This window comes from Calypte anna, chromosome 13 (assembly GCF_003957555.1).
Source record: "Calypte anna isolate BGI_N300 chromosome 13, bCalAnn1_v1.p, whole genome shotgun sequence".
Lineage (NCBI taxonomy): Eukaryota > Metazoa > Chordata > Aves > Apodiformes > Trochilidae > Calypte > Calypte anna.
Window position 1 is genome coordinate 1963048 of NC_044259.1, and position 26753 is coordinate 1989800.

The 26753-nt window shown below is 55.2% G+C and overlaps 3 protein-coding genes across 3 annotated transcripts; all 3 read right to left on the minus strand.

Annotated features, from left to right (window-relative positions):
- Window positions 1-2427: 2427 nt before the first annotated feature.
- On the minus strand, window positions 2428-4993 carry LOC115599112 (protocadherin alpha-8-like). Its single transcript, XM_030459388.1, is given in 2 exon segments — window positions 2428-3717; window positions 3719-4993. Coding segments are annotated over 2 exon segments (2565 nt in total).
- Window positions 4994-10347: 5354 nt separating this feature from the next.
- LOC115599113 (protocadherin alpha-3-like) lies at window positions 10348-12907 on the minus strand. Its single transcript, XM_030459389.1, is given in 2 exon segments — window positions 10348-12504; window positions 12506-12907. Coding segments are annotated over 2 exon segments (2559 nt in total).
- Window positions 12908-12910: 3 nt separating this feature from the next.
- Window positions 12911-19192, minus strand: LOC115599114 (protocadherin alpha-5-like). The gene is given in 5 exon segments (XM_030459390.1): window positions 12911-13083; window positions 15344-15355; window positions 16425-16503; window positions 16708-17199; window positions 17201-19192. Coding segments are annotated over 5 exon segments (2748 nt in total).
- Between the last annotated feature and the right edge of the window lie 7561 nt (window positions 19193-26753).

Consider the following 26753-nt stretch of genomic DNA (forward strand, 5'->3'; position numbering starts at 1 on the left):
ATAAACCCTCCAGAAAGGGAACCACATTCCTGCCTTGCTCTGGTCAATATAAAGCAGGCAGACTGAGTCTCCATCTCCTCTTCCCTCCCCTTCCACCAGAAGGCCATGCTCTTCAGCATCCAGGCCTCACAAAGAACCAGCAAATAACAGAGCCAGGCAATCACACAACAGAGGAAACAATCCACCACCCTCTGAAAGACAACTCCAAGCACTGGGAAACATGGACATCAATGCAAACAAGAACCAAGGAATCCAAACAACCCATAGCAGCTTTTCCTTCTGGAACTATGGTGGATGTCTTCTCATCAGAAAGGAAGAGCATGGACATCAACAAGGCATTTGAATATTCTGTAATTCTATAGATCCTTATATGATCCAAGATAAAAAAGCCCGTGAACCAGGAATATTCCCTAGTTCATCACAATCCCCTATCCTAAGTCATGCAAAATGAAATCTCCAGAAATGAAAACATTCTCCAGTTCTTCCCCACTGACACACCCCATGTTCTACACAGCATCTCCATTGTCCTCAGCACAGACTCTTCCCCACTCACGGTCACCCTCCCCATGACACATGTACAACCTCTGCTTGGTACCACTCACAGGATCACTACCAAAACACTCACACTTCCTCCTGACCCCACAACATGCCCAGCACCAAACCCCACTCTGCAACTGCCCCGTGCCTTTGCATGTCCTCACCTTTCCTCACAAGCAGTGTGCACAATCTCCAGAGGGCTGGCAAGTCCCTCACTCTCTGGCAGGCTCTTCCCACCTGCCTGAACCTCACCACAAATGCTTTGGGCCTTTTCAGCAACCTCAGATGGAAACACTGCAGAGCTGGACATTACCATTCCTAAGGATTCGGGGATTAGAGCTGAGACACCTCTGATCCCAGTCCACAGGGATTTTATTCTCCAAGAGAAGCACACCCAACACACAAGTGTCAGTGCTCTGAAGGTGTCAGCTGGGTCAGGAAGAGAGAGATGAGCCACTGTGCAGGGTTGGCACATCCATGGATTTAACTCGATGAGTAAAGCCTGGCAAGCAGACACAGCAGCTCTCGTGAGGCCAGGTGTGCAAGGGCACAAGTAAGCAAAGTCAAGTGCACATGAAATGACACCCCCCTCATCACATCTCCTGTGCTGAGTTTCTACCTGAAGAGGAATAAAGAACCATGAAAGCAACATGAAGACCCGCACAAGCTCCAGTGGATCCACAGCTACAGAAAATAGATGGGTGAGACTCCCAGAACAGAAATCAAAAGATTCCATCAGAGGCTCTTCAGGATTCTGCATCTCACCTCATACCACCACATCACCTGTGTCAGGCAAAGCAGCACCAGGGGACTGGCTGTGGTGGGAGATCTTCAACACCTTTAGAAGTACTGTGGGCATTGCAATACCACAAACTATCCCAAGAACTACAAGGCCTCCAGATCCAAGTATCTGGAGAGCAGAAAATGATCAATGGCAGGAACTACCAATGCCCCCCATCTTTCATTCCTTCCTCTCACCATCCTCCATTCCACACCCTGTGACATCTGTTCTCAAGACACACAGATCATCTCCCATTACTGCCTTAAGACATGGCCCATGGACTTCCCCAGGATTTCCAATTCAGACAACTCCTCCCACTGCTCCAGGACACATTCCACATCACGACAGGACCAGGCCCTGTGCAGTGCCACTGCCACATTCACCTCTGTCTCATGACACTCTTTCCTTTACCATGTGAGTGCTTATTCCATCTTGTGCAGACCCTTCCCATCAGTGACACCAACATAAGTAAAAATACAGATGGCAACACAGACAGCATGGCCAGCAGACTGCTCTCTCTTTCTACTAAAGATTTTGGCACAGCTCTAAGTAGCAATGGAACTGTTTTTTATACTGTTAGAGAACAACCCAAACGTTGTCAAGAACCCCAATACAATGGAGATAACAACTCTGTAGAAGAATATGGATTTGTTTTTTTTTAATTTGTATGGTTTTCTTCCTCCTCCATGGTTTCTTTTATCCTTTTCAAGCATGTTCCTACTGATACCAATAGCGAAAGCAAACACTGAAAGCACATCCAGCACATGTCACACCACTTCTCTGCCCAGGAACAAAAGCCCAAAATGCTTCCCATCAATGGCTCCACCACAAAGATCACAGAGATGGCACAACATACACTGTGCTCAGCAGACACCCCTGTCAGGGTGCAATAAGGCTCACAGTGCTGACACAAACATGGAAAGAACACAAAACCAGCCCAGTGTATTGCGGCAGGGGAAAGTCAGAACCTAGAAGGAGTTTCGACCTCAGCAAAAAGCAAGCTCCGGAGAGCCCGACAAGGCAGATGCAACGGTGCCATGGCAGAAGAAAAGGTCCCATTAACACCCGCCAAGCACCCACTGAAAACGGGAACCCGGGGGCGAACACAGCTACGACCAGCCCAGAAACATGGGACGGGTTAGGAGGGCAAAGAGGAGGAGTAAGGGGCGGCTACGGAAATCAGGGCGAGTGCCGGGACAGGGAGGGCCACTGACCGTGTCCAGCAGAGCGGGCGGCTCCGGCTGCGTCTCCTTCGCCGCGGCGCCGGGCGGCGGCGGGAAGTTGGGGCTGAAAACCATCAGATCGCTCTTGCCCGCGCCCTCCGCCACGCACAGGCTCCGGCTCTGCCGCTGCGAGTACGACCAGCTCCCCACTTCGCTGGCGCACACCAGCGTCGTCGGACCGGGCCCCGACACCACGCCCGCCCGCGCCGACCACCGCGACGCCACGTACAGCACCACCGCCAGCACCAACAGGCTCGACACCGCGCAGATGGCCACCACCAGCCACACGTTCCTCGACGACGGCGACGAAAACAACGAAACCTCCTCCGCCACCGACGACGCCCGCGGACCCGACGACCCCGCGGCCACCGCCGCCGCCGCCTCCACGCCCTCCACCAGCGACACGCTCAGCGTGGCCGTCACCGAGCGCGGCGGCTCCCCGTGGTCCCGCACCACGATCACCAGCCTCTGACGCGGGCCGTCCGCCTCCTCCAGCGCCCGCGTCGTCCTCACCTCGCCGCTGTACAGACCCACGCGGAACGGCACCTTCCCCCGCGGCTCCCACAGCTCGTACCGCAGCCACGCGTTGTACCCCGAGTCCGCGTCCACCGCACGCACCTTCGCCACCACCTGCCCCGCCGGAGAACCCCACGACGTCCACGCCCACAAAGACGGAACCGCGCCCGACGAACCCTCCACAGACCACGACTCCCCACCCGCTCCCCCGCCCGCCTCCACACCCGCCCCGCCGCCCGCAGGCGGCAGCAGCGACGGCGCGTTGTCGTTCTCGTCCACCACGAACACCTGCACCGTCGCGTTGCCGCTCAGCGGCGGCTCCCCCGCGTCCACCGCCCGCACCTCGAACTCCAGCACCTGCACCTCCTCGTAGTCCAGCGCCTGCACCGCCCACACGCGACCGCTCTCCGCGTCCACCGACACGTAGCTCGACGCCGACCGCCACCCCCCGACCACCGCCTCCGACAACGAGTACCTCACGCGACCGTTCCCCGCCTCGTCCGGGTCACGCGCCCACACGCGACCCAGCTCCGCGCCCGCCGCGTTGTTCTCCCGCGTCAGCACCGTGTACACCGCCTGCGAGAAACTCGGCGCGTTGTCGTTCACGTCCGACACCGACACACGCACCCCGCGCCTCCCCGACAGCGACGGCGACCCGCCCGTCCTCCGCCAACACCTCCACCTCGTACTCCGACACCCGCTCGCGGTCCAGCGCCTCACGCACCACCAGCGAGTACGACCCCGACAACCTCGACACCAGACCGAACGGCGACGACGGACGCACCCAGCACCGCACCCGACCGTTCGCCCCCGAGTCACCGTCCCACACGCTCAGCAGGGCCACCACCGTCCCCACCGACGCATCCTCCGACACCGGCACCGACAGCGACGTCACCCGCACCTCGGGCGCATTGTCGTTCACGTCCAACACTTCCAGCTCAACACTGCAGTGACCCGACAGCGAGGGCCAACCATTGTCTCTCGCTTCAATCCGAAAATCAAAGAAACTGACGTCTTCAAAGTCCAGGGCACCAGTCAGACGGATCTCCCCCGTCTTCGGGTTGACGGCAATCACATCTCTTCCACTCGGCGGAATGAAATTGGTTGCTGTGTAGGTCACCTCACTGTTGCTCCCCTCGTCCGGATCCGTGGCGTTCACCCGCGTCACCAGTGTCCCCTCTGCAGCGTTCTCGGGCAGCTGCACTTTATACACCGACTGGTTGAACTGGGGCGCGTTGTCGTTGGCGTCCAGCACCGAGATCACCAGCTCCATCGTGCCCGTCAGAGACGGACGGCCCCCGTCACTCGCCGTCACCACCAGGCGGTGCACCGGAACCGTCTCCCGGTCCAGGGCTTTCGTTAATACAAGATCGGGTACAGTATTTCGCTCATTGGATTTTTGTACATCCAACGAGAAGTGCTCGGAGGGGCTGAGCGTGTAGGAGAGCTGCGCGTTAGATCCGACATCTGCATCCGACGCGCCCTCCAGCGGAAAACGGGAACCGGGAAGAGTATTAAATTCCACGATGCTGAGGTTTTTTCTGGCGACGGGGAAGACCGGGGCGTTGTCGTTGATGTCGGTGACCTCCAGCTCCACGTGGAAGACGCGCAGCGGCCGCTCCACCAGCACCTCCAGCCGCAGGGCGCACGGCGCGCTCTTCCCGCACAGCTCCTCCCGGTCCAGCCGCGAGCTCACCACCAGCTCCCCGCTCGCCCCGCTCACCTCCACGCTCGCCCGCCGGCCCTGCGCCACCAGACGCAGCCGCCGCGCCTCCGCATCGCCCGCCTCCAGGCCCAGGTCCTGCGCCACACGCCCCACCACCGTCCCGACCTTGGCTTCCTCCGACACCGAGTACCGCACCTGACCCACCGACACCCACCACGCCGCCTGCACCAACAGCAACACCCGCAGCACCCCACCGCAACACACCCACATCGCTCACACCGCCGCCTCTGCCCCCCGGTCCCTGGGTCCCCGCACGGCTCCTACCGCCGCCGCCCGCACGCACCGGCTCTGCTGCCCGGGGCCCCGCGCCGCCCCCCCGCACTCACAGCCGGGCTCTCCGCCGCACCGGGGCGGAGCCGCCTCGCCGCTCGCCGCCGTTTCTGAGCCTGCAGCGACACCGTGTGCTGCTCCCACCACCCAACACGCTCCGGGACACCCACTGCTGAAAAGCTGCCTTCATCGCCATCTCCTCTCCGTCCCTTCCTCCTCTTACATTTGGTTTCTTCTTTTCCTTCCTCTTTTCTTCCCATAATTCTTTTTTCCTTCTTGATCACTCTTTACATCTGTACCTTCCTTCCGAGCCTTCGTTATTTTGTCTTTCTCATTTTTTCTTTTTTTTCTTCTTTCTTGTCTTCCTTCTTTTCTCTCTGCTTTCTTCTCATCCCTCCTTCTTGTTTCTTATGTTCCTTTCCCATTTCTGTTTTGCTTTGCTCTGCCCTCCTCCTCCCATCCTTCTCTCCTCTTCAGTAGTACCAGCACCTCCCCTCCCGTTTCGGATTCTGTGACCAGCAGCATCAAAACAGAGTCACCTGCACTTATTTGTGTCTCCATCACCATTGATCACGGGACATCAGCTCTAAGTAAGGTGCATCAGTGACAGAACTGGATACTCGGACCAAGGAGGATGCTCTCAGAGACCTGTGCTGGTCAGTGTCTGGAGGGAAGTTGACAGCACTGGTCATCTGCTTTCTTCTCAGTTGGTCTCTTCCTTATTCTTGGTTGGTCATCTTGATTATCTCTTGCTTTCTCCTTTTTGCCAGCTTCCTTCCTTAATGCTTCCCTGCTCCTGTCTCTTTCTCTCCCATCACTTCTCCGTGTACAGATTGAATGCTGTTTCATGTTAGGAATCACCTTGGACTTTTCATCCTTTATCTTCGCTCTCTCATTTTTTCTTCACTTCCTTCTCTTCTTTTTTTTTTTTTATTCCTCATACGATTTACCATCCTTCTCACCTGCTTCTTCTTCTTTTCATATTTCACTTCCTTCTGTTTCCTCTTCCGTTCCTTCTTTTCCTTCAGTTTTATATTCTTTCCCTCCATACAGTACCCTCCTTCCCTCCCCTTCCCTTTTGCATTCACCCTACTTCTTTTTTTGCATCCATTCACCAACATTTTTTCTCAAGGTACAAAACCTCACCACCCAGCAGCCACAAGCCCTTTGACAAGAGCTCTCTCCATGGCCTTCCATCCATCCAGAATGAAACCATATCCTTGCTTTCCTGGGGCCAACATAAAGCAGACAGATTGCCCATCCAAGAGCCCTCCCCTTCCCCAGGGAGGACACAGCCTTCAGCCTCCACTCATCACAAGAAACAACAAATAACAGAGCCAAACCACCACACAGCAAAGAACAGAATCCACCACGTCCTGAAGCACAACCCAAGAGACATCCCTTCAAAGACCAAGACATCCATACAGAGAAATACACCAGGGCCCTTCCTCCATCCCTGCCTCCTGCTGCTCACCCACACTCTGCCTCTGAGCAGCAGCACAGCAACAAGAGCAGAGAGTGGTGCTGGGCTGCTCCAAACCTACAGCCATTCCTTACAACCCCAGAAACATTTTGTTTCTCCAACAGGAAGACAAAGGAGGAGCAGAAGTACATCTGTTTCTCAACATACATTACTGTAGGGATGAGGAACTTACCTGTAGCATCACTGCTTCGTTCTTGAAAATAATAAACTTCAAGACAAGGGAATTGGTTTTAAGGGATGTTTTCACTTAACATTATAGGAGATTAACATTATGAGACATGGACATAGGAAAAAGTTACTCAGGTACTGGAAATCCCTTGAGATCACCACAGAGAACAGTGCTCCCTCATACACTTCTGTCACAATAAAACAAGATGAAAACAAGAAAGCTGAAGACCTTCTCTCCATGTCAACCACAGCTCAAGAGACAAAATCAAATCATCCTCAGCAATGATGGCCAACCCCCTGAATCTCTGCCACCAGACACCTAACACAGTCCTGCAGTCTGCATCCCATCCACTGCCACCAGCACATTCCCCGGGTGAGAGGAATAAAACCAAAGGCGTGGGAGCTTCCAACAAGACTACAGAAGAAAACTAAAAGATCCATCCCACCATATTGCATCACCAGCTCTGCAAAAGTCCTAAACATGCACTGCACTTCTTTCCCTCTCTAGCAAGAGAGATGAGCACACAGGTAACAACGAGAGCTTCAGAGAAGGCTGGCAGCAGGATCCACATCTTGAAAAGCTCCTCTTTGACCAACAACTTTCCTCATCAATAAAAATCAATTAAAACAAGTCTGGCAAATGCCAGCACATCTGGCAGCAATACCAAAGAGACAAGAGTGTAAAAACATGCAGAACTTTTGGATGTTCTCAGAGGAGCCCTGGAAAGGAGATGCATACACATGGCCACCTCTCGAGGCTCTCTGCTGGCACCTGCTCTTTTATCCCATGGGAAAACACATCAGCTAACAGGGTATTTTCCATTTCCTTCCCAGAGACCCAGCCCATGTTCTACCCAGAACCTCTATTGCCCTCAGGTAACACTTCTCCCTGCTCAGGGTCACAGTCCCCAGGACACATGTCCAGGCCCCACTCACATGCTCCTCACCACAGAACCCGGGTCCTGCTCCAGCTCAACATCTGAAGCCTGGGCTGAGCATAACCCAGGCCTGTGCACATCCACACCTTCCCTCACTCAGAGCCATCACTGACACAATACCCAGACATTGCTCCACCACAAGAATGGCTCCCACTTAGAAACCCCTCTCGGAGCATGACACAGCCCTCTCTGCTTAGAGCTCTGACACAGTCCACACCCACTGCACTCTGCAAGAGAATAACATCAAGTGCTGAAGCATCAGAACACTCACAGTGTCAACAGGAGGGGAGAATTTGTAGCACATCAAACCAGAGCTGGGCTGCTCTGCAGGGTTTGTCCTGTACATCCAGACATGAGAATGAGCCCTGAGTGAAAACAGGACACACCAGTCCGACTGAGCCTGACTGTACAAGTGCACAAGCAGGGGAAGTCAGGAGCACACAGATGAAACCCACCTCCTCACATGTCCTTAATATAATACCTCAACAGGACAAAGGAACCACCATGGTGAGATCCACAGCCATGAAACACCATTCCCCACCAAATCCATGGGATCAGAGTTGGCTATGGAGGATGTTTTCTGCTTTTTCACAAAGAGCAGGAACACCAAGGCATGAAGATATTCAGTACTTCTGGAGGCCACGGCAGGATCCCCAGCAAGCAATCCTGAGCACCCAGCATTTCCCAAAGTTTACTATTGGAATCCTCCAGCCTATGTCCTGGGGAATAACATCACCAGCAGTGAGAACGTTCCCCAGTTCTTCCCCACTGACACACCCCATGTTCTACACAGCATCTCCATTGTCCTCAGCACAGACTCTTCCCCACTCACAGTCACCCTCCCCATGACACAGGTACAACCTCTGCTTGGTACCACTCACAGGATCACTGCCAAAACACTCACACTTCCTCCTGACCCCACAACATGCTCAGCACCAAACCCCACTCTGCAAGTGCCTCGTGCCTTTGCACATCCTCACCTTTCCTCACAAGCAGTGTGCACAATCTCCAGAGGGCTGGCAAGTCCCTCACTCTCTGGCAGGCTCTTCCCACCTGCCTGAACCTCACCACAAATGCTTTGGGCCTTTTCAGCAACCTCAGATGGAAACACTGCAGAGCTGGACATTACCATTCCTAAGGATTCGGGGACTAGAGCTGTGACACCTCTGATCCCAGTCCACAGGGATTTTATTCTCCAAGAGAAGCACACCCAACACACAAGTGTCAGTGCTCTGAAGGTGTCAGCTGGGTCAGGAAGAGAGAGATGAGCCACTGTGCAGGGTTGGCACATCCATGGATTTAACTCGATGAGTAAAGCCTGTCAAGCAGACACAGCAGCTCTCGTGAGGCCAGGTGTGCAAGGGCACAAGTAAGCAAAGTCAAGTGCACATGAAATTACACCCCCCTCATCACATCTCCTGTGCTGAGTTTCTACCTGAAGAGGAATAAAGAACCATGAAAGCAACATCAAGACCTGCACAAGCTCCAGTGGATCCACAGCTACAGAAAGAGAGATGGGTGAGACTCCCAGAACAGAAATCAAAAGATTCCATCAGAGGCTCTTCAGGATTCTGCATCTCACCTCATACCACCACATCACCTGTGTCAGGCAAAGCAGCACCAGGGGACTGGCTGTGGTGGGTGATCTTCAACACCTTAAGAGGGACTGTGGGCATTGCAATACCACAAACTATCCCAAGACCTACAAGGCCTCCAGATCCAAGTATCTGGAGAGCAGAAAATGATCAATGGCAGGAACTACCAATGCCCCCCATCTTTCAATCCTTCCTCTCACCATCCTCCATTCCACACCCTGTGACATCTGTTCTCAAGACACACAGATCATCTCCCATTACTGCCTTAAGACATGGCCCATGGACTTCCCCAGGATTTCCAATTCAGACAACTCCTCCCACTGCTCCAGGACACATTCCACATCACGACAGGACCAGGACCTGCGCAGTGCCACTGCCACATTCACCTCTGTCTCATGACACTCTTTCCTTTACCATGTGAGTGCTTATTCCATCTTGTGCAGACCCTTCCCATCAGTGAGACCAACATAAGTAAAAATACAGATGGCAACACAGACAGCATGGCCAGCAGACTGCTCTCTCTTTCTGCAGGAAATGTTGGCACAGCTCTAAGCAACAATGGCACTGATTTTCTACTGATAGAGAATAACCGAAACTTTGTTAAGCACCCCAATCCAATGGAGAAATAAACTCTGTAGAAGAACATGGGTTTGGGGTATTTTCCATTTGTATGTTTTTTTTTCTTTCGTGGTTTCTTTCTTCCTTTTCAAGCATGTTCCTACTGATACCAATAGCGAAAGCAAACACTGAAAGCACATCCAGCACATGTCACACCACTTCTCTGGCCAGGAATGCCAGCCCAAAATGCTTCCCATCAATGGCTCCACCACAAAGATCACAGAGATGCCATAACATACACTGTGCTCAGCAGACACCCTTGTCAGGGTGCAATAAGGCTCACAGTGCTGACACAAACATGGAAAGAACACAAAACCAGCCCAGTGTATTGCGGCAGGGGGAAGTCAGAACCTAGAAGGAGTTTCGACCTCAGCAAAAAGCAAGCTCCGGAGAGCCCGACAAGGCAGATGCAACGGTGCCGTGGCAGAAGAAAAGGTCCCATTAACACCCGCCAAGCACCCACTGAAAACGGGAACCCAGGGGCGAACACAGCTACGACCAGCCCAGAAACATGGGACGGGTCAGGAGAGCAAAGACGATGAGCAAGGGGAGGCGGAGCAGGAAGGAGCGAGTGCCGGGACAGGGAGGGCCACTGACCGTGTCCAGCAGAGCGGGCGGCTCCGGCTGCGTCTCCTTCGCCGCGGCGCCGGGCGGCGGCGGGAAGTTGGGGCTGAAAACCATCAGATCGCTCTTGCCCGCGCCCTCCGCCACGCACAGGCTCCGGCTCTGCCGCTGCGAGTACGACCAGCTCCCCACTTCGCTGGCGCACACCAGCGTCGTCGGACCGGGCCCCGACACCACGCCCGCCCGCGCCGACCACCGCGACGCCACGTACAGCACCACCGCCAGCACCAACAGGCTCGACACCGCGCAGATGGCCACCACCAGCCACACGTTCCTCGACGACGGCGACGAAAACAACGAAACCTCCTCCGCCACCGACGACGCCCGCGGACCCGACGACCCCGCGGCCGCCGCCGCCGCCTCCGCGCCCTCCACCAGCGACACGCTCAGCGTGGCCGTCACCGAGCGCGGCGGCTCCCCGTGGTCCCGCACCACGATCGCCAGCCTCTGACGCGGGCCGTCCGACTCCTCCAGCGCCCGCGTCGTCCTCACCTCGCCGCTGTACAGACCCACGCGGAACGGCACCTTCCCCCGCGGCTCCCACAGCTCGTACCGCAGCCACGCGTTGTACCCCGAGTCCGCGTCCACCGCACGCACCTTCGCCACCACCTGCCCCGCCGGAGAACCCCACGACGCCCACGCCCACAAAGGCGGAACCGCGCCCGACGAACCCTCCACAGACCACGACTCCCCACCCGCTCCCCCGCCCGCCTCCACACCCGCCCCGCCGCCCGCAGGCGGCAGCAGCGACGGCGCGTTGTCGTTCTCGTCCACCACGAACACCTGCACCGTCGCGTTGCCGCTCAGCGGCGGCTCCCCCGCGTCCACCGCCCGCACCTCGAACTCCAGCACCTGCACCTCCTCGTAGTCCAGCGCCTGCACCGCCCACACGCGACCGCTCTCCGCGTCCACCGACACGTAGCTCGACGCCGACCGCCACCCCCCGACCACCGCCTCCGACAACGAGTACCTCACGCGACCGTTCCCCGCCTCGTCCGGGTCACGCGCCCACACGCGACCCAGCTCCGCGCCCGCCGCGTTGTTCTCCCGCGTCAGCACCGTGTACACCGCCTGCGAGAAACTCGGCGCGTTGTCGTTCACGTCCGACACCGACACACGCACCCCGCGCCTCCCCGACAGCGACGGCGACCCGCCGTCCTCCGCCAACACCTCCACCTCGTACTCCGACACCCGCTCGCGGTCCAGCGCCTCACGCACCACCAGCGAGTACGACCCCGACAACCTCGACACCAGACCGAACGGCGACGACGGACGCACCCAGCACCGCACCCGACCGTTCGCCCCCGAGTCACCGTCCCACACGCTCAGCAGGGCCACCACCGTCCCCACCGACGCATCCTCCGACACCGGCACCGACAGCGACGTCACCCGCACCTCGGGCGCGTTGTCGTTCACGTCCAACACCTCCACCACCACTTTGCAGTGACCCGACAGCGGAGGATTCCCTTGATCCGCTGCATCCACTTGCAGACGATAGAGAACAACAGCTTCAAAGTCTAAGTCACCACTTAGATGGATCTCTCCGCTTTTTTTGTCGATCTCAAACACGTCTCTTCCATCCTGTGGAAACAACTGCTGGAGCGAATAGGAGATATTCCCGTTCGAACCCTCATCCAAATCCGTGGCATTTAATCTCGTCACTAGAAAGCCGCGGCTCGTATTTTCGGACAGCTGTACTTTATACACCGACTGGTTGAACTGGGGCGCGTTGTCGTTGGCGTCCAGCACCGAGATCACCAGCTCCATTGTGCCCGTCAGAGACGGACGGCCCCCGTCACTCGCCGTCACCTCCAGGCGGTGCACCGGAACCGTCTCCCTGTCCAGGGGTTTCTTGAGAACCAGAAATAAGGAGTCGCCGTCCTCCTCCATTTTCTGTAAATCCAACGCGAAATGCTCGGTGGGGCTGAGCGTGTAGGAGAGCTGCGCGTTAGATCCGATATCTGCATCCGACGCGCCCTCCAGCGGAAAACGGGAACCAGCGGGAGAGTTCTCCGGGATGCTGAGGTTTTTTCCGGTCGGCGGGGAAGACCGGGGCGTTGTCGTTGATGTCGGTGACCTCCAGCTCCACGTGGAAGACGCGCAGCGGCCGCTCCACCAGCACCTCCAGCCGCAGGGCGCACGGCGCGCTCTTCCCGCACAGCTCCTCCCGGTCCAGCCGCGAGCTCACCACCAGCGCCCCGCTCGCCCCGCTCACCTCCACGCTCGCCCGCCGGCCCTGCGCCACCAGACGCAGCCGCCGCGCCTCCGCATCGCCCGCCTCCAGGCCCAGGTCCTGCGCCACACGCCCCACCACCGTCCCGACCGTGGCTTCCTCCGACACCGAGTACCGCACCTGACCCACCGACACCCACCACGCCGCCTGCACCAACAACAACACCCGCAGCACCCCACCGCAACACACCCACATCGCTCACACCGCCGCCTCTGCCCCCAGGTCCCTGGGTCCCCGCACGGCTCCTACCGCCGCCGCCCGCACGCACCGGCTCTGCTGCCCGGGGCCCCGCGCCGCCCCCCCGCACTCACAGCCGGGCTCTCCGCCGCACCGGGGCGGAGCCGCCTCGCCGCTCGCCGCCGTTTCTGAGCCTGCAGCGACACCGTGTGCTGCTCCCACCACCCAACACGCTCCGGGACACCCACAGTCTCTGAGGCTCTCTCATCCTCATCTTCTCTCCCGTCCCTTTCTCCTTTTGCCTTCTTTCCTGTTCTTCTTTCTTTTTCTCTTCTTTTTTCCCCCGTCTCATCATTACTTTTTCCTTGCTCACTCACTCGTTGATTCCCCGTAAAAAACCTTTGTTTCGTAGTTCCTCTTCTTTTTTCTTGATCAGTTGTCCTTTTTCCTGCTTTCTTTACTTTTACTGTTTTTATCTTCCCGCTCTGCTTATTTTTTAGTTCCTTTCCATCCTCCTTTTTTCTTCTTCCTCTCTCCTCTTTTGCTTCCATTTCTTTTTTGCCATGTCGTGCTCAACTATTTTGCCTCTTTTCCTTTTCTTCACATCCTTATCACTTCTTCTCCTCTTCTATCAGCTACCCACTCACCTCCGGCTGCGAAGCCGAGACATCAGACACGGAGCCAGCAGTACTAATTACGGGTCAATCAGTGCTCATTATGGGCTAGCAGAGCTGGTGAGCAGCTCTCTAACCATAGGGGACACTCTTAGGGACCAGCTCTGAGAGAAGAAAAACCAAAGGGGTGGGAGTTTCTGTCAAGGGGGGAGAGAAAACCAAAGGATCCATCCCACCATACCGAATCACCAGGTCTTCCTACATCTGACCATGGACACCACATCCCCTGTTCCCTGGTAAGTCTCATTCACAGACAGATAGACAACGAGAGCTTCAGAGAAGGCTGGCAGCAGGATCCACATCTGGAAAAGCTTCTCTTTGACCAACTACTTTCCTCATCAACAAAAATCAACTAAAGGCAAGTTGGGCAGATGTCATCACATCTGGAAGCAATACCAAAGAGACAGGAGTGGGAGGATATGCAGAACTTCTGGATGTTCTCAGAGAAGCCCTGGAAAGGAGATCCATACACAGGGACACCTCTCGAGGCTCTCTGCTGGCACCTGCTCTTTTATCCCACGGGAAACAGAAGCAGCTAAATGGCTCTTTTCCATTTCCTCCTCAGAGACCAGAATCTCCATTGCCCTCAGGTAACACTTCTCCCTGCTCAGGGTCACAGTCCCCAGGACACATGTCCAGGCCCCACTCACATGCTCCTCACCACAGAACCCGGGTCCTGCTCCAGCTCAACATCTGAAGCCTGGGCTGAGCATAACCCAGGCCTGTGCACATCCACACCTTCCCTCACTCAGAGCCATCACTGACACAATACCCAGACATTGCTCCACCACAAGAATGGCTCCCACTTAGAAACCCCTCTCGGAGCATGACACAGCCCTCTCTGCTTAGAGCTCTGACACAGTCCACACCCACTGCACTCTGCAAGAGAATAACATCAAGTGCTGAAGCATCAGAACACTCACAGTGTCAACAGGATGGACATCCCATTCCATAAGAATACTTATGGAATTCTTAAAGAGTCTGTGATTAGAGCTGTGACAGCTCTGATCCCAGTTCTCATGGATTTTATTGTTTGGGAAAATCACACCAAGTGCAGAAGCACACGTGCACACACGGTATCAGGGAGGGGGGAGAATTCTTACCACAGAAGAACAGGGCTGGACTGCTCTGCAGGGATTGGCAGGTACTCCCCACACATCAGAATGAGCCACACAAGATCACAAGACACAGCATCTCTACTGGGGCTAAATTTGCAAGCACACAAGGAGGGGAAGTCAAGAACACAAAGATGACACCCACGTCTTCACTTGTCCTTTATATCCTGACTAAAGGGCACAAAGAAATCACTACTGCAACATCACAGCCATGAAACACCATTTCCCATCATAACCAAGTGATCATCACAGTCTCTGGATGATGCCTTCACACCTCGTCTGAAGGCCATGAACACTAACAACAATATTCTGTATTTCTAGAGGCCCCGACAGGATCACAGGCACATAACCCTGTGCACCAGGCATCTTCCCAAGGCTTTCTACTGGAATCTTCTATCCCAAGCCCAGCATAATGACATCTCCAGCTAGACAGGGATTCCCTAATCCTTCCACAAAGACAGACTCTGTTCCACACAGTATCTCCATTTCCTCAGGGAAGACTCTTCCCTGCTCAAAGTCACACTCCCCAGGACTGATGCCCCAGGCCCTACTCAGTGACACTTCCAGCATTGCTGACACAGTGCTCAGACATTGCTCCACCACTACAGCCTGCCCCAAAAATGAAACCCTCTCTAAGGGTGACCCAGATCTTCACACACCCTCACCTGCCCTCACAACTGGAACAGAGAACATATGGAGAAGACACAGGGTCTGTCAGGCTCTTCCAGCCTGCACGAACTTCACTGGGAATGTCTGGAGATTTTTCAGCAAGCTCAGATGGAAACATCACAGAGCTCCATGTTGGAGTTACTCAAGTTACTCAAGTCACTAGATTGGTGACAGCTCTGATCAAACTCCAGACACATTTCACTCTTCAAGTGAACCACAGCAAATACAGAAGCACAAAAAACCTCCCAGTAGCAACTGAGGGGGAGAACCTGGACCATGGAAAACCAGAGCTGGGCTGTTGTGAAGGATTTGGCATGTAGGTGCACATAACCCAATCGAAGTGTGGCAAGGAGACTCAGCACAGAAATGTTACACACCTGGGAACTCCTCTACACATGGGAAAGGTAACACAGCTATTTGTGGGGATGGTGTCAAAACAGCCCTAACAGCCAAGAGGAATGATTCCCTTCTGTGGAAGAACAGCCCTGTGCTGATGAGCACAGCACCAAAATGGATGGAAAACATCATTTGGGGCTTTTGTAATGAAGACTCGCAGGGTTCAGTAAGCCTGTCAGTGCTTAGATATATATTGAAAGAACATCAGAGCAGGGCACCACACCTTGTATCATGTCACTTCTCCAGCCAGGAACAAGAGTCTAGTGCATGAACTTTGGTGGAGTGTGAAGAGAAAACCAAAATTCCTGTTTCTCACACTTACCTTAGGTCACACTCCTCTCCCTGAACACATTTCTAAGTAGGAGAAGCAACGCATTTGGAAAAAGAAAATAGGAAAAGCCCACATTACCTTCCCAACTTCCTTCATGACTCAGGTAAGGAAACCAAAGACAAAACACAGTACAGGGAGACAAAACACCAAGCCCTAATTGTCAACAGGCATCAAGTCCCTTGCAGAGGACAATCAAAGTAAAGGACAGTTTTCAACACAAAACAACACCAGATACCACCACGGTCAGCTGTCACCATAGGAAAATACAGATGGAAATAGCATCAGAGGACTGTCACCACCACAGCCCAAAAACCGTGCACATATTCAGGAAGCTCGTGGAGAAGTGTTACATTCTAGGAGGGAACCAGTGACCCCCACAAAAAGTGTCTGCAGCTGCAGGTGGGAACCCTTATATCTCCATTCGCCCATCTGCAGAATTCAACAGCCGAAGGGGCTTTGTACCCCAGGGCAGATGCAAAGGCCCCAATAACACCCTGAAGCACCCAGTCACCCACAGAAAACCAGAAACAAGGGACTCACACAGCTACGACCAGCCCAGAAACATGAGTCAGGCCAGGAGGGCAAAGAGGAGGGGCCAAAGAGGCGAGTGCCGGGACAGGGAGGGCCACTGACCGTGTCCAGCAGAGCGGGCGGCTCCGGCTGCGTCTCCTTCGCCGCGGCGCCGGGCGGCGGCGGGAAGTTGGGGCTGAAAACCATCAGATCGCTCTTGCCCGCGCCCTCCGCCACGCACAGGCTCCGGCTCTGCCGCTGCGAGTACGACCAGCTCCCCACTTCGCTGGCGCACACCAGCGTCGTCGGACCGGGCCCCGACACCACGCCCGCCCGCGCCGACCACCGCGACGCCACGTACAGCACCACCGCCAGCACCAACAGGCTCGACACCGCGCAGATGGCCACCACCAGCCACACGTTCCTCGACGACGGCGACAACAACGAAACCTCCTCGGCCACCGACGGCGTCCGCGGACCCGACGACCCCGCGGCCACCGCCGCCGCCGCCTCCGCGCCCTCCACCAGCGACACGCTCAGCGTGGCCGTCACCGAGCGCGGCGGCTCCCCGTGGTCCCGCACCACGATCACCAGCCTCTGACGCGGGCCGTCCGACCTCCTCCAGCGCCCGCGTCGTCCTCACCTCGCCGCTGTACAGACCCACGCGGAACGGCACCTTCCCCCGCGGCTCCCACAGCTCGTACCGCAGCCACGCGTTGTACCCCGAGTCCGCGTCCACCGCACGCACCTTCGCCACCACCTGCCCCGCCGGAGAACCCCACGACGCCCACGCCCACAAAGGCGGAACCGCGCCCGACGAACCCTCCACAGACCACGCCTCCAAGGACCCACGCGCTCCCCCGCCCGCCTCCACACCCGCCCCGCCGCCCGCAGGCGGCAGCAGCGACGGCGCGTTGTCGTTCTCGTCCACCACGAACACCTGCACCGTCGCGTTGCCGCTCAGCGGCGGCTCCCCCGCGTCCACCGCCCGCACCTCGAACTCCAGCACCTGCACCTCCTCGTAGTCCAGCGCCTGCACCGCCCACACGCGACCGCTCTCCGCGTCCACCGACACGTAGCTCGACGCCGACCGCCACCCCCCGACCACCGCCTCCGACAACGAGTACCTCACGCGACCGTTCCCCGCCTCGTCCGGGTCACGCGCCCACACGCGACCCAGCTCCGCGCCCGCCGCGTTGTTCTCCCGCGTCAGCACCGTGTACACCGCCTGCGAGAAACTCGGCGCGTTGTCGTTCACGTCCGACACCGGCACACGCACCCCGCGCCTCCCCGACAGCGACGGCGACCCGCCGTCCTCCGCCAACACCTCCACCTCGTACTCCGACACCCGCTCGCGGTCCAGCGCCTCACGCACCACCAGCGAGTACGACCCCGACAACCTCGACACCAGACCGAACGGCGACGACGGACGCACCCAGCACCGCACCCGACCGTTCGCCCCCGAGTCACCGTCCCACACGCTCAGCAGGGCCACCACCGTCCCCACCGACGCATCCTCCGACACCGGCACCGACAGCGACGTCACCCGCACCTCGGGCGCGTTGTCGTTCACGTCCAGCACTTCCACCACCACTTTGCAGTGACCCGACAGCGGAGGGGTGCCACTGTCTCTTGCTTCAACCATGATCTCGTAACTCTTCATTTCTTCGTAGTCCAACTTCCCTCGGAGTCTGATTTCCCCTTTCTTTTCGTCGACAGAAAACATTTCTTTAACCTTTGCAGTGACATATTTACCAAATAAATACATAATTTCACTATTGATCCCTTCATCTAAATCCATCGCACTGAGCGTGATCAATAACGTCCCGAGCTGTGAACCCTCTAAGAGTTTCACTTTATACACGGACTGGTTGAACTGGGGCGCGTTGTCGTTGGCGTCCAGCACCGAGATCACCAGCTCCATCGTGCCCGTCAGAGACGGACGGCCCCCGTCACTCGCCGTCACCACCAGGCGGTGCACCGGAACCGTCTCCCGGTCCAGGGCTTTCGTTAATACAAGAGCCAACGACGCGGTCTCGTCGTTATTCCCTTGGTGATCAAGAGAGAAGTGCTCGGTGGGGCTGAGCGTGTAGGAGAGCTGCGCGTTAGATCCGACATCTGCATCCGACGCGCCCTCCAGCGGGAAACGGGAACCGGGCACCGTGTTTAATTCCGCGATAGTCAGGGTTTGTTCGTTCACACGGAATATCGGGGCGTTGTCGTTGATGTCGGTGACCTCCAGCTCCACGTGGAAGACGCGCAGCGGCCGCTCCACCAGCACCTCCAGCCGCAGGGCGCACGGCGCGCTCTTCCCGCACAGCTCCTCCCGGTCCAGCCGCGAGCTCACCACCAGCGCCCCGCTCGCCCCGCTCACCTCCACGCTCGCCCGCCGGCCCTGCGCCACCAGACGCAGCCGCCGCGCCTCCGCATCGCCCGCCTCCAGGCCCAGGTCCTGCGCCACACGCCCCACCACCGTCCCGACCTTGGCTTCCTCCGACACCGAGTACCGCACCTGACCCACCGACACCCACCACGCCGCCTGCACCAACAGCAACACCCGCAGCACCGCACCCGAGCAGTACCGCGGAGGTCCACAGCTGCGCATCATCACCGATTCTTGCTTCTCCCTCCGAGTCGCAGGGGTCTTTTTAAGGAAAGGCTTCCAGCCGTGCGCTGCTCAATAATCCTGTCACAGGCGCTGCGCGTCCTCTCCTCTGCTGCTCATCCCCTTGTCTGCGGTCTCTTTTTTTCAGAAGCACCGGAAGGTTTCCCCGCCCTTCCCCCGGTTTGATCCTGCGTTTTTTAGGTCAGAGCGGCATCATGTGGCGCTCTGCACGAATTGCCTCTTGCGGCTGACCGCGGTTTACTTATCTTTGACGTTTTCCATTCTTCAAAGCTGAAGTTTTCCACTTCAGGTCTTTCTCATTTTGCTCCCATCCTCTTCGTCCTCCTGGTTCATAATTTCATGATTCTGCCTTGCTCCTCCGCAGATTTCCTCTCCGCCCCTTTGTCTTAAATACGGTGCTTTTCGCTAATTGCAACTGATTTAAGACCTGAATTCTGTTGTTCGGTTAAAACATCCAGAGAAATCTCATCAAATGTTTCCGTCTTCTCGGAGTGGGAAGGGGTTTGTCGCCTCATCTTGACTTGTAGTCCCTTTCACTAGGGCGAGTGCCCCCAGAATCACCTTTCACATTTGTTTTCTTAGTGAAATCCTCTCGCTATAAATTACATTGAATATATTTTCCGATTAGTGATGCAGGTCTTAAGATGACCTTAGTTTTGTTTCCTCTATTAGAAACCCTACGGTTTAATTAGAATTTTCCCGAAATCATACTTGTTCCATGATCAATTCTATACATTCCTTGCAACCGAATAGATCTGGAAGTCGTTTTCTATCAAAACACCGACGCTGTGAGGGGTCTTGTAAGGACTGGGCATAGAAGGAAAAAGGGAAACCGGGACACAGATCCCCTTTTCGCTGGCGCTAGTTTCCCCACACAGCACCCATCTGATGGTACAGGAGGTTGAAATGGTTCGGCGATCAATCCTTCACCCATCAGCTCTGCTGGCAGCTCCAGTGACCGCCCTGCTACGAACACGAGTGGAAACGAGATGTAGGAGGAGAGGGGACTCTGAGAAATGTGGGTTACACCGCGTTTACCCCTACTCCGAGCCATGGAGGGAGGGGAACACGGGAGTGCAGAGGTGAGAAGAGATGGGGCCATCACGCAGGGTGACCCCAGGTCAGGATTTTCGACCACCCTTTGAAGCTTGGGCCAAAATCCTTCACTCGCCCCCACGGCTCTCATTCGCCCTCCTTGGCATTCACCAGCCCCAGCCCCGGGGCTGCTTCCTGCAGCCATTCTAAGGATGAGAACAATTTCTGCCCCTGCAGCTCACGTACACGGACCACAGCGAAAAGAAAAGAAAAAAAGGAAAAAAAGAAAAATGAAAGATGATTTGTACCCACTGACCTTTTTGTTGCTTTGCCGGACTGAACTCAGCGCCGCCGGCTCAGACGGAATGTGCCGCTGGAAGCACTCAGGCTTTCCATGGACACCGATGATTTCTTGATTCTAGATCCATCCCTGATGTCCTTTTTTATGGCTTAGACCATCAGAACGCAAAGATGAACTCTTCTTACTTTGTAACTTACCTGCATTTCCTTATCCTTTTACTCCCTTGAGGATGACATTCAGGCAGATCCCGTTTCATATCCAAAATCCTTGTGGGAGTTCAGCCTCGGAGTCTTTCCCTCCAGCTCTGCTCTCGGGATGAGGCAGAAGGGACCTCAGGCAGACACTGCTGCTCCGGGAATTCGGATTTTAGGAGCCCATTAGCACATCCCTATCGCCTTCCTGACACACACGCGTTTTGTCCTTCTTTTCCACTGCCTACGTTCACACACTGATTTTCTGCAGTCTCACACACTGTCCCTACCTTAGACCGCAGGAAAACAGAGATAATTCTGTCCTATCAAGTACAAGAGGATTTGTTAACTTCTTCCAGCTCCAGGCGACAGAATTGACCTTTTGTGTGACAGAACTAACGAGTTAGACTCTAACAAGCTACGATTTTCCACGAGCTCCCGAGTTTCCTGGCAGTTTATTTTAATTCACTCAGCAAAAGAAAATAAGGACTTGGGTAGAGATCACCGTTTTGACTCTTCGATAGCAAGAGATGCCGGGACAGATCTTCTGTTAACGACTTTGCCACTGTCTCTCCATGTGAATCCAGGACGAGAGGTGTTAAAGCAGGATGGGTTGTTTTGGTGGTTTGGGCTTTTTTGTTTGGTGGGTTTTGAGTTTTTTGGTTGTTGTTTTTTTTGTTTCTTTTTGGGGGTATGTTGGGTTTTTGTTGGGTTTGTTGTTGTTGTTGTTGTTTTTCTTTTATAGGGTGTGCGGTTTTGGGTGTTTGGTGTTTTATTTGTTTCTACTTACCTGCTGTCTACGTTAGTCCACTTACCTGCAACAACTTGATCTCCTCTGGAGGAATATTTAATGCCAGGTTCACAGGGATGATGATAATATAATGCCGATGTCAGGAAAAGCAGCACCATTTTATTTTCAAGTATTTTAGAGCCGTGCGAGGGTCTCAGTTTAGCTTGCTGCAAAATGTAGCAGGGACAAGATGAGAAGCATCCATTGGTTCGCTCACGGAGAGAGGATTCTGTGCCCCTTTTCTTGGGGTCCAAATAATTGTCGGCATCATTTGTATATCCACTGAGCAGCAGCTTCACAAAACCAGATATCCGAGCTTAACTAGAGATAAAGGTGTTTCTGAGTATGAAGGAAAAAAAAAAAAACAAACAAACCACAAGCAGCCCAAACAGGAAAACCTGCACGTCGGAAGAGTTTTCTTGATTACTCAGGCCCGTGGGAAATTCTCCAATTCTGATGAAATCCTGAAATCCAGCAATGCAGCTACTACGTGAGCAGCAGGAGGGGAGTGGGTAGCACTGCTTACCCGTAATCATTCATCATTGCAGCTTTCCACTCCTACCACAGAAGTTGCATTCTACCCCACCGGTATTCGTAACGAGAAGCCGTGAAGGTTCTTTTATAAGAAGGTTCTTTTCCTATCTTTTATAGGAAAACTGAGAAGATCCTGCAAAAAGCACCCGAGCTGCTGGAAGGCTTAGTGACTCCGATCAGTCTCAGAGCATGCCCTGTGCTTGTGACTAAGAAGCAAGACGTGAGAAGTGGTGATCCACACTAAGAAAGAACCTGTACCGAAAAATATCAGTAAAAGCAACTTACCTTCACACCCCCACAGCCCGCCAGGTGCCCGGGCGTTACTCTGAGCCTCCTTTATTAGTCAGAAGGGGTGAAAGCCCGGTTAAACTGTTGGGAAAGAATAACGACGAATTTGGAATATCTTCAGTCTAAGCTCAGAAGGCTGAATGCTTAGAAAAGAGCAAGAAGAGCCCAATGGCAAGCAGCAGCCCAAAGGATCAGCTCCCGCCGTGCTTCAGGTAGTGGAGACACGGACACTTCCAGGGATGTTTGGAAAGCTACAGTTCCAATTGCCGCTGAACTGTGACAGGATGAAATAAGAACCAGAGAATCATCCAGACGGAGAAAAAAAAGCAGAATCGCTGCTGTGACACCCGGGACACCTCCAGCTTTATCACCCCGAGGTGGAAAGTGCCGCTCAGCCGCTTCACATCCCTTGACGGAGATCCAGAAAGAACCTGACACCTCCTGAAGGGCAGGAGAGCCCCCAGCTCACACTGACGATTTTTTTTTCCTGCAGAGAGGCTCCTTCACGCTTCTTCAACGCCACTGAGCGGGTGCAGCACGGCACAGAAAAGCCAAGGTCGGGTTTCAAAGCCCTCTAGAGACTGAACGCGTCTAGAACAGCCTCTCCCATCCATCAAGACGGTCCGAATCACCGAAAGACGAACTGGGTCAGATCGAAGGGGGTGACCCGCTTGCCCAGCGCCGAGGGGTTTGGTCCTCGCTTCTTTATAGCAGCAACCACCCGGTGCAACGGGGGCAGAATGAGAGTCGGCAAAGCACACCCACTCTGTCCCTTTCTACCCGTGTCTTCAGAACGCTGCGGCAGAGCTAGAGCCTCCCTCCCCCCGTGTTTTTGGGAAGCTGCCGGGGATGCCCATCGCAACGCACCCACCCGCGGGCGCTCAGCCCGTCACTCGGACGGTGACAGGACCCAGAGCAGGGTGACAGGAGGGTGACAAGAGGCCTTTTCTTAGGGTCCCAGTTCCCCCCAGCAAGCCCAGCTCCCGGCTCCTTCAGCATCCCGCAGCCCGCCTGCGGGGCGGCTCAGCTCCAGGCTCGGCCGGGCTCTCCCGGGAAGAGAGCAGCGGTCTCGGCTAAAAGAGCATGGGAAAAAAAAAAAAAAAAAAAAAAAAATCAGCCAGTCCCAACGCGCTCCCAAACCGGCGCGTCCCTCCCGGGAGGGCACGGATCGGATCCGCTCCCCATCCCCGCCGGGCTCCACAGCGCTCCAGGAGCATCGGCGGAGCAGGCGGATCCCGGCCCCGCTTCCTGCCCGCTGCCGGAAGTACCGGAAGCCGCTGCTGCTGCCACCGAGACCGGGGACCGACAGCGGCCACTCCCGCTCGGCGGGGTCTGGGCTCCCGTTCACCCCCCGAGAAGGGGAAGAGGTGGCTTCACCCTCAGCCGCCGGTGGGCGCATCCCTTCCCTTCCCTTCCCTTCCCTTCCCTTCCCTTCCCTTCCCTTCCCTTCCCTTCCCTTCCCTTCCCTTCCCTTCCCTTCCCTTCCCTTCCCTTCCCTTCCCTTCCCTTCCCTTCCCTTCCCTTCCCTTCCCCTCCCCTCCCCTCCCTTCCCTTCCCATGAGCTTTTCCACGTGTGAAGTGTCACTTAAGGGAGTTCAGGATAATCTGTACCTTTGCCCCACCAGGTCCTGGTCAGGAGCTAATGCTCCAGCAGTTACCATTCTGGCTCTCCATCCCGTGATGACAGCCCCTGTGGAAACCCCACCCATGCCCCAGCTTTCCTCAATTAACAGAAATGACATCTAGGGCTTTGCAGCACCCCACAAGTCCCCGTTTTTCCCAGGGGACAGCAGGCACTGAGATACAGTGATGGGTGAGCCCCAGGTTGCCCAGAGAAACTGCTGCCATATCCCTGGAAATATTCCAGGCCAGGTCACAGGGGGCTTGGAGCAACCTGGGCTACTGGGAAGTGTCCATGGCACAGAGGGAGGGCTGGGTGAGCTTTAAGGTCCCTCCCAACCCAACCCATTCCATGAGCCATAGAATCATAGAATTGGCTGGGTTGGAAGGGACCTCAGAGATCACCAAGTCCAACCCTTGATCCACTCCCCCCGTGGTTCCCAGCCCATGGCACTCAGTGCCACATCCAGGCTCTTTGGAAATAGCTCCAGACACGGAGAATCCACTACTTCCCTGGGCAGCCCATTCCAATGCCTGATCAGCCTCTCCAGAAAGAAATTCTTTCTCATCTCCAACCTAAACCTCCCCTGGCACAACTTGAGACCCTGCCCTCTTGTCTTGCTGAGAGTTGCCTGGGAAAAGAGCCCAACCCCCCCCTGGCTCCAACCTCCTTTCAGGGAGTTGGAGAGAGTGATGAGGTCTCCCCTGAGCCTCCTCTTCTCCAGCTTCAACACCCCCAGCTCCCTCAGCCTCTCCTCATACGATCTGTGTTCGAGTCCCTTCACAACCTCCTTGCTCTTCTCTGGACCTGCTCCAGCACCTCAATCTCCTTCCTGAGCTGAGGGGCCCAGAACTGGACACAGGACTCAAGCTGTGGCCTCCCCAGAGCTGAGCACAGGGGCAGAATCCCTTCCCTGGACCTGCTGGCCACGCTGTTCCTGATCCAGGCCAGGATGCCATTGGCCTTCTTGGCCACCTGGGCACACTGCTGGCTCCTGTTCAGCTTCCTGGCAATCCAGACTCCCAGGTCCCTTTCTGCCACTCTGTGCCCAGCCTGGAGCTCCCCATGGGGTTCTTGTGGCCAAAGAGCAGGACCCGGCACTTGGCCGTGTTGAATGCATCAGATGAATGAATCATATGAATAGGATGAAGGAATTCTGTGAATCTATTGATTCTGTGATTCCATGATTCTGCCTGGAAGCAGTTCTTCTCCCTGGCCCAAGGGCCCTTTGAGTTCTGGAAAGGATCTCAAAAAAGAGAGTGACTTTCCCAAGGGCTGCAAGGCTGCACAGGTGATGCCCACACTTGGCCTGAGTCCCAGTTCTCTGTGCATCCATGTGGGATCCTGTCCCAGGCAGAGGATCAGCAATAACCATTGCCTTTCATTTCCTATGTTAATTCCCCAAGCACCATTAGAGCTACCACTCGAGAGCAGATGGTTGCCCTCCATCCTCAGGTTCATCCAGGACAGATTGCATACAATTTATTAATAACCCAACAGATGCTTGGGCACTTTCCAACTCAGATTATATTTCCTGATTGCTCAAATCCCAGCACGGTGGAGCTGTTCATTTATTTTCCACCTCTCCTCTTTGTGCCTTACCAGCACCAACCTGACACAGATAAAAAAATGTAATTTTTGTCTTCCCCACCTCCATCCTATAAGCATCTGGGAACTGGATGGGGTCTGGTGCCAGCCTTGATTTGGACCTCTCAGCCCCTGTGTCTCCAGGAGAACCCCCACTGCCTGCAGCTGGGGCTGCCCCACTCCTCACTCACCAGCCCAGCAGGGACCCAGTTGGACCTTCCAACTAAACCAGCAGGACTCGGGATTTATGCCCCTTGTTTCCCAGGATTATGTTAATTGGGTTGCAAAGAGCCAAGTCTGGGAGCTGCTTTGTGAGTCGAGGTGAAATTAAAACAACCCCACAAAGAAACCCAACACTGCCCTCAGCACAACCTCCCCTGGTAGGGGCAGTCAGAGAGGCAGAGCTGGGGGCTGGTGACCCCATCTACCTCCTGGTCTTAAAAGAGGGGGGGGATGTGTGAGGAGAAATTGCTTTATGCCCCGTGAGACCCCTCCAGAACTAGCTAAGATGCTCCAAGCTCCAGCAAAAGCCATCACAGACCTTTCAGCAACACCACGTTCAATTTTAATGCACAAAATGGGCTTTTCTTTGCTCTGTGGGGAGAAGCACAAAAGCAGCAGGTTGTTTATGCTACTGAATAAACCAAATGCAGGTCTCAGAGAGATCTTATGCAAACCACTTACCTTGAAACACACCCCCCCGGGAAAGGGAGCTCTGGAGAGATGCACAGTGAATGTTTGACATCACCAGAGCAGCAGCCAGGCAGCTGGCTTAGCACCAGTTTGCATCAGGCACCATCAAGGTAGAGGCTGGGGATAAAATCTGGGATGTAAAAGTCACTTGGAAGGTGTAAATAGCAGGACATGGGGGGCTGAAGTTGAGAGGGTGATGTAGGAGCTGAGCCTAAAGGCTAAAAGCTGAAATCAAGTCCTGAAGTGGAGGGTTAATTGTTGAAGTGGGAGTTTGGAGAGCCAGGGCATTTATTATTAGAATTTGTGCCTTGGTGTAGTTTTAAAATAAAAATAGGAAGCATGGAAATCTTGTCTGCTGGGTGGCAGCTGAGCTCGTTAAAAGGCACATCACTTTCTGTGAGTGCAGGTGAGAGACACTCGCAGCAATAACAGCAGAAGAATATTAAAGTCTGTTACATTTTTCATAACTCCTGACATTTGCAATATAATTCCACTTCCTTGCC